At 42.4% G+C, this 14,330-nt stretch overlaps 1 protein-coding gene across 3 annotated transcripts in view; it reads right to left on the reverse strand.

The window, feature by feature from the left end:
• The window catches only part of DNM3 (dynamin 3), a 169,309-nt gene that overhangs the window by 15,569 nt on the left and 139,410 nt on the right, over positions 1-14,330 (reverse strand). For all 3 annotated transcript variants that reach the window (XM_058030315.1, XM_058030314.1, XM_058030312.1), the window contains 3 exons: positions 7,234-7,398; positions 2,389-2,615; positions 92-325 (listed from right to left, as the gene is read on the reverse strand). In XM_058030315.1, coding sequence (XP_057886298.1) covers positions 92-325; positions 2,389-2,615; positions 7,234-7,398 — 626 coding nt within the window. The remainder of the gene's footprint in view (positions 1-91; positions 326-2,388; positions 2,616-7,233; positions 7,399-14,330) is intronic.

Here is a 14,330-nt window from a genome sequence, read left to right on the forward strand (position 1 = left end):
CTTTGCTGCACCCAGGGAGCAGCGCAGGGTTCGTCTGTGCGGTGCCAGGGGAGAGAACCATGGCACAGCCCCAGGAACACCAAGCTCTTACCTTGGCACGCTGGGAGGAGCCCGGCTGGGCCGGGAAGGAACCTGGGGGGGCCCCCCGTGGCCCTCGGCGCTGGGGAACGGAGGCAGAGCTCCCGGGCGGAACGGCACCGGGGGCGCCCCCGCCTGAGGGCCCGGAGAGGGGATGGCGGGAGCGGGCCCTCGGCCGGACAAGGGCCTGCTGGGGGGATTGCTCAGGGTGGGTCTCCTCGGAGTTGAAGGACTTGGAGGAGGTGATCTGGGGAAATATCAGAGATTTGAAAAGTTCAGTAAGGTGGGGGTGCACGTTTGGGGTTTTCTTTGATGTATTGTATTTTGCTTTAAACAAAAGTTAAAACTTATGACAGATGGTTTTTATTGGCATTTTCCTTTGCTGTCAGTGTCGGAGGATCACATACAATTAAGACTCATGTGTTTCCCACTGGCAGCATACAAGCAAAGAGGTGAATAAAATGGATTTTATTATTCAAGTCCTAATAATGTTTTGTTAAGTGGAATTTCTAGGACATGGAGCCTGACATGCTGAATTATTATAACAGCTTGCAAAAGGAGGCCAAGTGGATACAAAACTGGGGTGACAGAAACAGCTGCTATTTGAAGCATCAGAGAAGCTGTAAGTCCACTGGATGGTCTTCTGCAAGGCAAATATCCTGTCTGGTGGTCACATAAACATACCCACAGAATAGGTGGGTATGTTTATATATATAAACATATTTCTGTATTATATATAGGAATATTCCCATATTATATACGGGAAAATGTTTTGATTTTCCTCACAGATGTCATTAACACCTGGAGGAGCATCTTCCCAAAAAGACAGGCAGGGAGGGAGCTCCTGATCTTGTTGGAACTCTGGTTACTGAGAATTTCAGACTTTCTATACTGACAGACACTGACCCCCAGGAGAACACTGCATTGACCTGAGGCTGTGGAGAAGGCTTCCAAAATGGAATGATAGAACTGAGATTGTGGGTGTGGAGTTTGAATAGAAGCGTGCAATATCACAGGGTGGAAAACTTAGAGTTTAAAGTTTTAGAATATAGTAATATATATAAGACAAGATAGAAGTTTAAAGACAGAATCTAGTCCTTCTTCTTCATAAGTTTGAATAGTATTGTAAAATTAAATTTAAAGATCCACATTACAGGCCATGACTAGTTAGTTATTAAGTTAAAAGTAAAAATAATTTCCTAATTAGTACTTTCTTAATTAGACAGTTTACCCTTAAAAAGCCTTGTGGAAAAAGAAATACAACTCCATTTTTAGTTTGTTAGAGTGAAGCGCTGCAGAACTCCCAGTTTATAAAACTGTGATGGAGATAAAAACTAATAAACATCCAAACATAAAATACCATCTCACACATTTAATCCCAACCCTAAATTAAAAAAAAACCAAAAAAACAAAGACAGTGGCAGTGCCCAAGACAATCAGGCTGGCCACTGTGGCATTTACATTTTTTGAACATGATTTCTTCACCTAGGGTTTTTCTCCTGGGAAGTTGAAAGGCAGTGAGAGGCTTCAGAGAAAAGAAAAACAATTCTTATCTCATTTGGGTTTTTTTGTGTTGTGCTTATGCAGAATGTGTTTGGAGATTGTGTATTTAAAGTGATTGCTTGGTTGGACTCTGGTGTGAATTGTTTTGACTCATTGGCCAATTAGGGCCAAGCTGTGTCGGGACTGTGAAAAGAGTCAGAAGTTTTTATTATTATTTTTTTAGCATTTAGTAAGGATTTTTTCTGTATTTTTTAGTATAGTATAGTGTCAGGACCCAGGACATTCCTCTGGCTGCCCTGGGTGATCCCAGACCCTGGCAGGGGACTCAGAGACCTTGGCACAGAGTCACAAACACCCGTGCCTTTGATTTTAGCCCATGGAAACAATTACCAACTTTGTGTGAGGATTTACAAGCCACAAGAGTTTGAGTAGAATGATAGCGAATTTGTCACAGGGTGAAAAAGTAGAATTTTGGGGGTTTAGAATGGGAGTTCAAGGGGCAAGATGGAGGAATCTGGGCGTGTCCTGTCCTACTTCTTGCGCTCCATCTTCTGCTGTGATGGTGATTGGTTTAGAGTAGAGACAGAGTGTCGAATAGGTGATAGATATTGGGATGTTATGGTAAATATTGTACATGTAGTTTTTAGTATAAAAAGCCAACACCACCCCAAGGGCAGGGACTGTGCCACAACCCGACCTGCTGGACAGATCTCAGCAGGTCAGAGAAAGAATGGAACAGAGCACAGTGCCTGTGCTGGGTGCCGTGGCAGTGCAGCTGGCAGGCTGTGGGGCTGTGGGGCTGCTCACCTGCGTGCCTGCTGGAGCCAGGAGTCATCCACAGGCGGGGGAGCAGGGGTGGACACGGTGCTGGTGCTGATGTCCCCGATGATGGCCAGCGCCTCCTGCAGCGCCTGGTACATGCGCAGGGTCTCGTCCCGCCGCTGCGCCTGCTCCGCCGACTCCTCCATCAGAGTGTTCTGGTCCTCAGAGGAATACAGGTGAGCCAGCAGCTCTGCATTGATAAATTCTTTCACCTGTTTCAACAGTGGGAAAAATGCGTATTTTATGATTGGGTTTTTGCAAATATTCAAATGAATATTATATGTGTTATGTTAGAAAGTTATGCTGTATTAATTTTCTTAAGTAGTGTGTTAAATATAGTTTTAGGTTATAACATAAGGTTAAAATAGAAACAATGCTCTGTAGGATACTTTTTTTAAAGAAAGGACTCCCACAGGACACCTGAATCTGTCAGAGAAAGAGAATTTATTGCTCCATTATCAGGAGAAATGAAATTCTTCCTGCCTTGCTCAGTCCTGAAGATGCCGTCAGGATTCAGAGGAAGAAGCTGACACTGCCCAGACAGAATCCTGTGTTTGAATGGAATTTATGCATCATGGATGAGGTGTATGAATATGCAACAGGGTGTTGCTTTTTTTTAATCCTCTGTTAACGTGGGTCCTTTTTCGGGCTTATTTTGCCCAGAAAAAGGTACCTGGACTGTCTGTAACTCTTTGTTTTTATTGTCTCGTATTGTCCTAATCCAAATTGTCCAAATTTTTATTACTCAAATTGTATTACTATTTTTATAACCATTTTATTACTATTAAACTTTTTAAATTTTAAAAACAAGTGATTGGTGTTTTTCACAAGCAGACAGAAAAGAAAATAATCCAAACCACCAAAGAAATAAACAAAAGTCTCTATGGAAAATACAATGCTGAACAAATATAGGGGAGATCACTGGAAGCAGGAGATTGCATCACTTTCTCTTACTACCTTACACCAGTTCTGCTGCAATTCTGCATCTCTGAGGTGACACCTCTGCTTACCCTTCATTTCCCAACAGCTGCCAGGAGCCAGCTGCCATTTTGGGCCATTTCTAAAGGGCTGACTGGGAAGTAAATGGCAGTACCTTCAGATATAAATTCCCCTGGGAATGGGAATTTTCAGGCTTTATGATATACCTGTTAATTACTTTCTTAGCAACGATTTACCCGACCGTAGACAGCGTCTTTCATTTCCAGCAGGTCTGTCAGATTCTGAATAACCCATCCACACACATTCAAACTGAAGGGAGAAATCTCCAAGTAATCTAATTTACTGTATTGATTTCCTGCTATGCCTGCCCTGGTTATGGAAACCTGGGCCACATTAAGAGACATAAAAAGCTAGAGGTACTCTGATTAAATAAGACTGTGGTAAATAGACCAACTGCTGACCTACTAAATCCTTGCATTTGAGACTTGTTGCTCTTCTGATCTATTTCTCATCTGGTGCTTTGCTCCATAAAGCTTTTTTGAGCTGGAGATAGCGATGATAGTACATTCCCAGGATTCTGATTACATAAACCTGAGCTCCATTTGCTCATGGGTTTGTGCTAGTTTTGTGATTTAAAGGCTGACAGTGAGACTAAGGCAGTGTTTGTGTTTAGACAAGGTCAGTGAGAGCCAGCACAGCCAAGGGACCCTTTCTGGTCACCAGCAATGAGCAGGCAGCCAGGACAGAGCTCAGAGGGAAACAAAACCACATTGCCTGGGCTTGGCTGTCATTTCCCATTCACGTATGACAGGAGATGCACAAATTCTTAGCAAAGCCTGCAACATTTTTCCATGAGTTTCATGCTGTTTTCCAGTAGATGGTACTGATCAAGAGCCAGAGTACACTACTTTCCTTGTGATTGCCAAAAACTCCACATTAAAAACAGATATCACAGTTAAACAGCATCACATTCTGCTCGATGAAATGAGCATTTTAATGGCATCACTTCAAAAAAAGAAGTCCTAAAATTAGATTAAGGCCAGAGCTGATTGTAAAGGCATTGTTAAACCACAAATATCTGTTTGAAAAAAATCAGCCTGTGACAATTATCATGAGAGGTCCCTGTCTGTCACTGGCAGAGGATTTGAGTAACTCCCTCCTCTGGAAAGGGAAGACTGCTGTGTTTAGGATGGATCTTGGATCAGCCTTCTGCCCTCCTGTGCTGTGCTAGACAGAGGAAGATCTCCCACCAGAGCCACTTTCTCCAGCTTGGAAATGGAGGGAAAAGTGATGCTTACTCATGTTTGCTCCTTTGTGGAAAGCAGGCTCACAGGAATGATTTAAAACATTTTCCTTCACAGATCTGCAGTCAAAGCTGAACCATAGCAAGCATCCAAATGCCAGTGCCCCAAATCTGCCCTGGCACCCTGAAATGGGGCAAGGTGGGCTTGGAACCTCCTCAGGGGGAAGACAACACATGGCACTGCCTCAAATGCAAACACAACCATTCCTTGAGCAGTTTGGCAGCACCAAGTCCTCTGGAGTTTTCCTCCTCAGCTGAGATCAGTATCAGCACTGTTTATGGAGCATATACTGACTACTCTTAAGACCACCCCTCTTGTATAATAATCCAGGATACCAAGGCACTGTGAAATACAAACTTGTGTATGTGTTTTTTGTTTGGGCATGTTTGAATTGGTAATGGTAACTCAATGCAGTTCTGTGTGGTAAATGTATTTTCTTTTAAGGTAATCAACATCCACCCTAGGGGAAGAACAAGGGATGCACTTGGAACACAACAATGTAGGCTTAGGCCCCAAAATATGCTTAGGGACAGCATGTAATTATTTTCTGTACACTGAGTTTGAATCTGATACTTTCCTTGAATTCTAAGTACTTGTTTATGGGCCCACAAAGTGGAAAGGAAGTTCTAAGAAAACTTGGGAGGTTGCAATTGTCATGGAAACAAATTCCTTGGGATCAATTTGTTTCCAGAGTTTTGGAGGCAACATGATGGGGCAGCAGAAAATACAGAATATGTTGATTAATGGGGAGGGAAAGTGTTTTCACTTAACTCCTGGTGGATGGGTTGGACTTCTGAATACTCCAAGGAACACACACAACTTCACAGGACCCACCTTCAATCACAGCTCCACTCCTTTCCAGATCTTTGCACAACCTTTTGGCAAGGCTCAGCACTCTTGATTCAACCATTTCTTTCTCTTTTCAATAGCCCTGATTTTTAAAAATTGCTATTTTACCTATTGTTTTCAATATGGTATTTTACTGCCTGTGCTGTACAGAAAGAAATTCATTAATGCTTCTATGTAACTTTTCACAGTTCTTTAAAATGTTAGGATTTTTTGCCACAAATTTAAACCCTAGGATGGAGGTGTAGGCCTCAGCTCACTAGGAAGCCCAAATGCAGCTTGGGACGATGAGGTCAGCTGAAAGCTTGGTGATATTTTAAGTGTGTGGTTTCTGTGTGCCAGCCTGGCAGGCTTTATCAGTGTCACCAACAGCTGATGAGACTGAAAGCACAAAATCTCGCAGCAATTTACTTCTGAGAGAGAAGCACACACTTCAGAGACCCCTAAACAATTCCAGATGAGGAGGTGAGTGGCAGAAAATTTAATGTAAGGTTTCAAAAGCAACTGCTCACTGAGCTCTGCTGTTTATGAAATGAAAAGCTAAACCCCAGCCTTTCCAAGGGCACTGGAGATAGGCTAAGTCAAAGCAGTGAGCTGCTAGCAATGATCTGGAAAGAGCAGTGAGGACACACACTCAACTTCTGAAGTCTAGAGCAGGGCTGATTTCCAGAAAAAAAAGGCAGTTCCATTGTTCCCATGGTTTTTTGTAAAAACTCACCCATGACTAGAGCATTACTTACATTCTGACTCCCCTAAACCTGAAGAAGTTTAATGAAAAATTTCTTCCCTCATGCAAAAAATCTGTTTGTATTAAATGTACAAGGAAATCCCACTGAAATTTCCTGTCCAACCACCTAACTCTTAAGTGCAACACAAATTCCACAGGGCTAATGAAATCCATCAGATGAAGGCTAGAGGTGGCTCTGAGTCAAGAGTAAATGCTACCTTCTAATCACCTTTGCCTCCCAGCATATTGCACTGCTAAAGGCTGACTGGTTTGATGACCTCTCAGAGCTAGCAGGGGCTCTGGGTCCCATCAGTAATTTGTATGGCAGCAGTGGCACTAATATTAAAGCTCAGTTTTCAACAAGGTCCATTCAGAACTCTGCCAGGATGTGAAGACTGAGCTCCCACTGCAGTGGAAAAACAATGGTATCTCAAAGCTGGTTTTAACCAAATAATCTTCAGATCTAAGAAAGACACACACAATAAATCAACCAACCACATCTGCTTATCTAAACAACAGTGTCCAAAGCTTCCAGATTTATTCCTTGGAAATGGTAACCTGAAAATATAAAGAAACCCAAACAAAATAAGAAGTGCTTTATGAACCCTGACAAAGGCCAGCAGATGGAAAATCAAGGAAGCACAACTCTGCGCTACTGCTCTCACAGGCTGCCCACACCAAGCTCCCAGTTCCTCTTCCTGTTATATCAAAAGCAAGACATCAAATAAAAAGCAAAACAAAAGCATCCCCACCTTGAGTTACCTTTAAATAATAACTTGTGTTCTGATTAAGGTGTAAATGAATTCTTTAGGATTTTGGGATAAGCACTCAAGGCAGCGTGCCACCCTTTGAGAAGGCTGCAGAACTTCAAGTACTATGGAATATTGGAATATTTTGTCCATGAGTGTAACATTAATTCTTCTCTTTAGTAGCTGCTGTGTTCCAGAGGGGTGTTTGAGAGTGAGAGATCTGACAGACACATTGAACTGATTTAGAACTCTGGTTGCTACTTACATTATTGATCATGAGGTGCATGATTGTTTTCGGGATCAGATCTCGGATACATTTGTTAATAATGGACATGTAGGAGTCCACAAGATTTCGAATTGTCTCCACCTGTCTTTCCAGCTGGGGGTCCATTGAAAAATTATCTGCTTGGCCATTTTCTTCAGTTTCAGTCTGCAAAGGAGAAAAGAAAAGTCTTTCAGATTGAAGTAAACTTGAAACATATTGGGGGAAAAACCCCTGGACTTACACTGCAGTAATCCAGCAACATAACTCATACAAAGACTATCCACAGGTTAAAATATGAAGTCTTGGCTTGTTTAATATCAGTGTTCAGCATCATGAAATTTGGACCTTTAAAGATTAATGCCAAATGAGACCTTTTGCACAAAGCACATGTATGTATTTCTACACAAATTTGTAATTTTATGTTAAAGAAAGTTTTCAGACAAAGAAGGATACACAGTGGTAAATGCCACACCAAGGAATTATTTCAGATCACTTACTGCAATACTTATTATCAAATCTTTTACCATTCACATTCATCCAGCTGGACCCATGCAAGAAAGCAGCACCATAAGTCTGGATCTTTAATTTTACCCTTCTGTGGGTTAAACCCACTTTTGTTATTTAAAGCTGACTTATTTGTGACAAATTTTGCAGTTCAGTCTCCAACTTGTTAGATGTGAACAGCACCTATATAAACAAAGGGGTTATAAAAGATAACAGCAAAAGCATCATTGCTTCCAATGCTCAAGGCCGGGTTATATATTTGTGGTCTCTTTTTCACTGGATAGAAAAGAAACCTTCTTTGTATGCAAACAGCTGACCTAATTAAATACCAGGAACTTTAACTGGAAGCTAAAAGGCCTATACTTTGCCTCAGTCTGGCCTGTATAAATATAGGAAAACCTAAAAGAAAAATAGTAACCTTTTGGTGAAAATCAAACTGCTGTCTGAGGCTTGCAGTTGCCAAAAGCATGGAATTTCTACCCAGAGAGTACAAAGAACAACATTCCCCAAACTCTGATATCAAACTTCTCCCTGAAAAAATTGCCAGAGCACGAATAGCACAAACTGTAAAATCTAAATCTGAGTACCTGAGTACGCTTCTGTGGGTACCCAGAAGCATAAAATCATAGAAGCACAAAGTGCTTTTGGTTTTGACTTCCGCCAAAGTGCTCCAGCCTTGCAGCTCACGTTGTTCCAAGCCCCCTTGCAGGCAGGGACACCTCCCACCACAGCAGTGCCCCATCCAGCCTGGCCTTGGACATCAGGAACACAAAGAGAGAGAAAGCACTTGCAAAAACTGAAGAAGCCAACAAGGAGAACGAGTTGTGTACCAGCCAGAGCCCTGCCAGCACAGCTCCATTTACAACAGAGCTTTTAGCTAAAATTGGCACATGGCTGGTGCTTTAAACATTTCTGGAGCAGCTGAGATCAGTATCAAACCCACCAGTAAAAGGCCATTAGTGCTAAATATGCAAACATGTCACCAAAGAGGCTTCTCCCTGCAGGAAACTGGGCCTAGAAGGGATTCCTGGTTTCATGTCGTGGTGCAGACTCTGCTTCTGCTCGCACAGCATTGCCAGGTAGAGCACTTGGAACCTTTTCAGCTACAGCTTGGTCAGTCCAGGCTAAATGAAATGGAATGTTTGTGATGTGTTAAGTTCTAGTTTTGTTAAGAAATAAGACCCAATGTACCATTTAGAAACAAAACTGAGTGTTTGAAAAGAACTTTCAAGAGTATGGGGGAATTACTGGAAAAGCAGCTGATCTTTGAAAACAATTAGCTGTGCTTCCTAAAAATCCTGTGACTGTGGAGGACACTGAAAGGGCTCTTGATGAAAACACGGTTTTCAATGCTGTAACATTGGTAGACACCACCTTAAAAACCTTAATCTTTTTGTTAATAAACTGCATGTAGCCAAAAGTCACAATGCAAAGACAATTTTCCTTAGCCTCTGTGTCTAAAGAAAAACTAAAGGTAATTTTCCCTGTGAAATACCAAAGAAATAAAAAAATCATACATCTCTCATATATCTGCAGATTTTAGCCAAGTAACTACAGACCAAAATGCCCCCTTCCCTGTTTCCCTGTACTTGACATTTATTCTCTTTCTTTTCTTCTTTGCTGTCTACATAAAGTGCAGTTTGTTCATGCATTTTTTTTCCTTTTATTTTTTTTTACTCTTTAAATTACAGATTGCAATAAGATTCCTAACTGGCTAAGCAGCAAAGTGACAGATGTTTATCATTATCCTCATCAAGAGAATGTAAAGTAAAAATAGTAATTTGTCTCTGATCTTTCAGGCAAAGGGTAATAGTCTCTTGTTTGAAACTGTAACAGAGCTGACTTCATACTGTTGCTTTACTGTCTCTGAAATCAAAAAAGATCAATCTTTCATGACTTTACAGTAATTTATTATGAAAGCTTCTGGCCATAGTATTCCTAATGATTTGATGTCTCAACTGAAGGCTTTTCATGCCAGAAACCATCTTGTTTGCATGGCATCATGGAGATGGAAATCTGCTTCCAGCAGGTTTCTGTGCCCTCCAGGACCCCTCCAAGCATTAGAAACCTTTCTCTGCTCAGCTGCCTCAGCTCTGTGCCAACAGCAGCAGCCAGAAATGAGGGTGCCTGGCAAGGCTGGGCATCCCAGGTGACAGAGATGCCACCCCCAGGCCACTGTTTCACAGCAGCTCTTGTCTCTGTGACCCCACCTTCAGTGCAGGTCACCCCTCAGCCCATCCCTGTTTCTTACAGCATGGCTCCTGCAGGGAAAGCCTGCTCAGGGAATAAACCCAAAGCAGAGCACAGAACAAACCCTGCCAGCCTCTGCCCACTGCCACCAGGCTGAGCAGGAAGGGAGAACAAAGAAGGTGCAAACAGCTTTCCATGCCTCCTTTCCCAGCCAAGGCAGCCCAGTCCTTTCAGCTCCTCATCCCCGAGCCAGAACTCACCAGTTCCAACAGCAAGTGTTAAGTGACAGCACATGAATCTGGACTAGGTTTTTAGTCAGTTGACTCTTGCTTAATGCTGCTATTAATTGTTGACAGGAATGGAATATTGCTACTTCAAAGGAATGCAAGTGCAATTATTTTAGGGAGTTCTGCAAACCTCCAACAAAGAAAGCTAAGGAAGAAGCTAGAGTGCTAAAAAACAGGTAAAGGAAATGAATTCATCTGGAAAAACTGTAAATCAGAGTGTGTGATGGAAACACACCAAGGCTACAAAGAAGTGACAGGTGAAAAAACCACAGATGAGGAGAAGGTAAGGTGGAAGGTGGAAGGTAAGGTGCTTCCATGTACCCTTCCACACACCCCCCAGACATCCTTTCCTTCTGCTCCCTGCACTTTAGACTGAAATACTGATCCCTTGCACTCTGCTGTGGTCTCACCTGTGTGAAGCTGCTCTGTGATCCCTGCAGGAGAAGGTGCTACTGAAATCCAAGGTACAGCTCTGCTGCTCTCCAACCTCCCTGCATCACACACCTTCTGTACAGGGAATGTGCTAAGGATTAACTCATGTGCCCTACACGAGCAGACTAAAAACTGCCTGTGAAATCCAAACCACTGAAGTTTGTGGGAATTTTACTGCTGGCTGCAGTGGGAAGAGGATTTCATCATTTCTACCAGAAAAGTTATCGATCTTCTGAAGATTGTGAGCTCTCTGCTGCAAGAGGAATGATTTAGTGTGGTACTGGGGGTGCTGTGCAATCCAAAACAAAGGAGTAATACCTTAGGATATCAGGGTAATTTTTCTGATTGTAGAAATTATAAGCAAATTCAAGAATGTCCCAAGGAAACTTAATGAAAAGTGATTCCTTTTGAAATTCACAGCAAAAGTGGGTAACACACTGAAAACAGTCCTGAGCTGGCCACACAGAGAGAGCAATACTTCTAATTTCCATGATTTCATTACATTCAGGGCAGCTGCCAGCATATTTAAGAATGTCTTGTATAACATTCCTGATGTCAGTTCCAAGAAGGAGCATTTGTCTGGCATTTTCCTTAGAGCAGTGTATCAACCAATTTTCTGTAATCAAAAAGGCATTCTCTTAACAGTGACCACGAGGAAGCAGACTGGAAGGTGACTGACTCAGGGGTAAAAATCAGAGCACTAGCAAAGCAATGCCCTGTGCAGTACAAAATATGTCCATGGCTGCAGTAAGAAATTGCTCATTTCAAAGCTGCTTCCAGCTCTTTCATTTACAGTTCCAAGTTCACAACAGCAACAACCACCTGAGAATTAAGTATTCCAGCCAGATTGCATTTATGTTTTAATTCACAGCTGCTGAAAATACATATAAAATCTATTTTATATATCCCTATCCAAGTAAGTTTTTTCTTTAATGCACCAACACTCAGCACACTGCAGTTGTCCTAACCCCCCTGCTTTTCCCTAAATCTTTACAATTGATTCTCTCTTCATTGCAGTTAGATGTTGGATATATAATTTAGCTAAGATCCTCTCAGCTGTACATAGTGTGCCTTTTGCCAGAGGACTGCTGAAACCACATGATGGCTTCACACAGTGAGGTTTTCTTACTGGAAGGAACCACAAGTAAATGACAATACATTACTTTTGTGTATTTACAACAAAGCAAGCAGCAGAAAAAGAACACTTCCCAGGCAGCTTGGAAGCTGTCCTTTTCCCTCACAGAGGGTGACTTTGCCACTGTCTTCCATGCTTTCAGCATGTCCTGACTTTGTACTGCTGTTCCCTTTACTGAGCCACCCACAGGCTGCCCCTTTCAGCTGCTATGCCTTCATTAGCAGCCTGGAGCTGCTCTGAGCAGAGGTTGTGATCTGGCTTTCCCTCACACACAGCATCTCTCTCACTTCATAACCCCCACAAGAATGATACACCCTACTGCAGCTTGCTTCACAAGTGTTTCACTCCCTGGATTAGCTTAAACAATCATTTATTCCTGTTGTTGTCTGTGGCTACAGACATTGCCCAGGACAGACCATGAGCTAAATCCTCCTGCTGAATGCACACACTGCTCCCCTGGTACCTCCAGGGCTTCAACCATCCCAAACATTCCCAATCTGGCAGGCTCTCTCCCTGGAGAGGAGAAGCTGATTTGGAACTGTGACACTGGGAGAAATGATGTATTACCAGAACTCCAAGAAATCTGGATTTACTTTCATCTCACAGGTTAATAACTGTGGCAAACCAATCCAACCTCCTTTTGGAGCAGGGATTCAGATCTTACAGGTATTGACACAGATATCACACACAGGCTTTCTGCCACAATCTCAAGTGACATTTTCATTAGTGGAAGTGTGCTCTCCCTGCAGTTCATGCTTGCATGCTCATTGCCACAGAAAAGCTGTCAATGGCTCACTGGCAAAGTGGAGAACTGTACCAAGGGGACTTCTATGGAATGTGGTTTATAATGTGCTTATTAAATGCTCAGGATGATGGGTCATAGCCTGGGTTTGTTACAGGTACAGATGAGAAGAAACTGGAAGGGAATGTGAACAAGTTGGATGACAGGACTGGAGTTCACAATGACCTAGAGAAACAGGTTCAAAATCTAGATGAGTTCATTCTGGATAGAAAGTATTTGATTTCACAGATTCTCCTGGGTTGGAAGGGACCCACAAGGATCATCCAGCTCCTGGCCCTGCACAGGACACCCCAAGAACCCCACCATGGGGTTCCTTAGGCAGGAATAAATCATTTAGATGTGAGAATGGAGCAGTTCAGCAGAAAAGGAGCTGTGTCCACAGTGCAATAGAAACACAGCACGAGTCAATAACATCTTGCTGTTATAAAATCATGACAAGGATTGTGCATCCAGTGCTGCTTATCACACCACCAGAAATTTAAGGAACATTTTGAGAGTGTTCACATGAAGCCATTGAAGATGGTTCAGGGCTCTGTAAAGTATTACATGAAGGGAAAAGGTAAGATTAAATTGGGACTGATGAGTTCAAAAGAAATCACTTGGGGAAAGGCAGAGATGAGCATCTTTGCAGCCAGCAAAAGATGTCAAACAAATATTTGGAAAGTGTTTTATGGTAAGAACAGTGAAGCACAGAAATAGATGGATTAGGAGAGCTGCAAATCTCTTCCAAGGATTGGAGTAGCATCCCTCAGAAAAGACCTAGATAGAGAGAGACTTTAGGCAACCTCTCACATCTCTTCTATCCAGCAGGTGCTACTGGGTGCAAAGAGGTGTGAAATTACCCACAACACTGCAACAAGAAAAGGGATTTCTGAAAAGGCAAAAAAAAAAAAAAAATTAAATTACAGTATCTCCTACTTTTTGTTCTATGCAAAAATCAAGTAAAAAAATAAAACCTTGCTGTGAATTGCTTTCTCTCCTCAAAGATCTGCACTCCAGTTTCACCATTTGCTGCCATGTACATCTCTCACACAAAGGACTTTTACATAACCCTCCCTCCACTGCAAGTTTTGACTGGGGGCCAACAGCTGCCTCATGCCTTTCAGAACAGACTGCTGGACAAGCAAAAGCAGAAAGAGGCTGGCATAAGGAAAACAGCACCTTTGTTTATAAAACAAATACTACTGTGGAATTTGCAAACTTTTCAGTCAAAGAATTTCCTTGTCATAACAACACATGAAGTGCCCCATATTTATAAGAGCACATTAGAAAAAAAATCTAGGATATGAGGTACTATTGGCAGGGTATTTGCTATTATTTCAGTGCAGAAGGATGTCAGTGGGTATTGGGAAGTCACAAACATGGTGAGTTAACCCTGGAATTCATCATGATGAGGATGACTCAAAGTGCAACGATTGGCCCAGATGATGTTCAGGCTGAAATTTATTGTGGATTTGTTACCAAATGCATGAAACACATTCCCAGAGCCAGCAGCCTGATCCAGCAGTGGCCATTAGTGAGGGGAACAGGATCATGTGCTGTGGAAGGAGGCAATCCATGGGTGGAGGCATCAGCCGGACATGTCAGGATTAAAGGATTAAAGCTACTGGCTGTGGAATGCAGTCCCCTAAGAACCAAAACAAACACAAATCCCAGAGTTTCTACCAAAGAGGATGAAAACAGAAAGCAAGAAAATTGGTCATCCACGAGGCTGATCAGGGAAGTATTAACAGGAAGACTGAAATCA

The sequence above is a fragment of the Melospiza georgiana genome, chromosome 9 (assembly GCF_028018845.1).
Source record: "Melospiza georgiana isolate bMelGeo1 chromosome 9, bMelGeo1.pri, whole genome shotgun sequence".
NCBI lineage: Eukaryota > Metazoa > Chordata > Aves > Passeriformes > Passerellidae > Melospiza > Melospiza georgiana.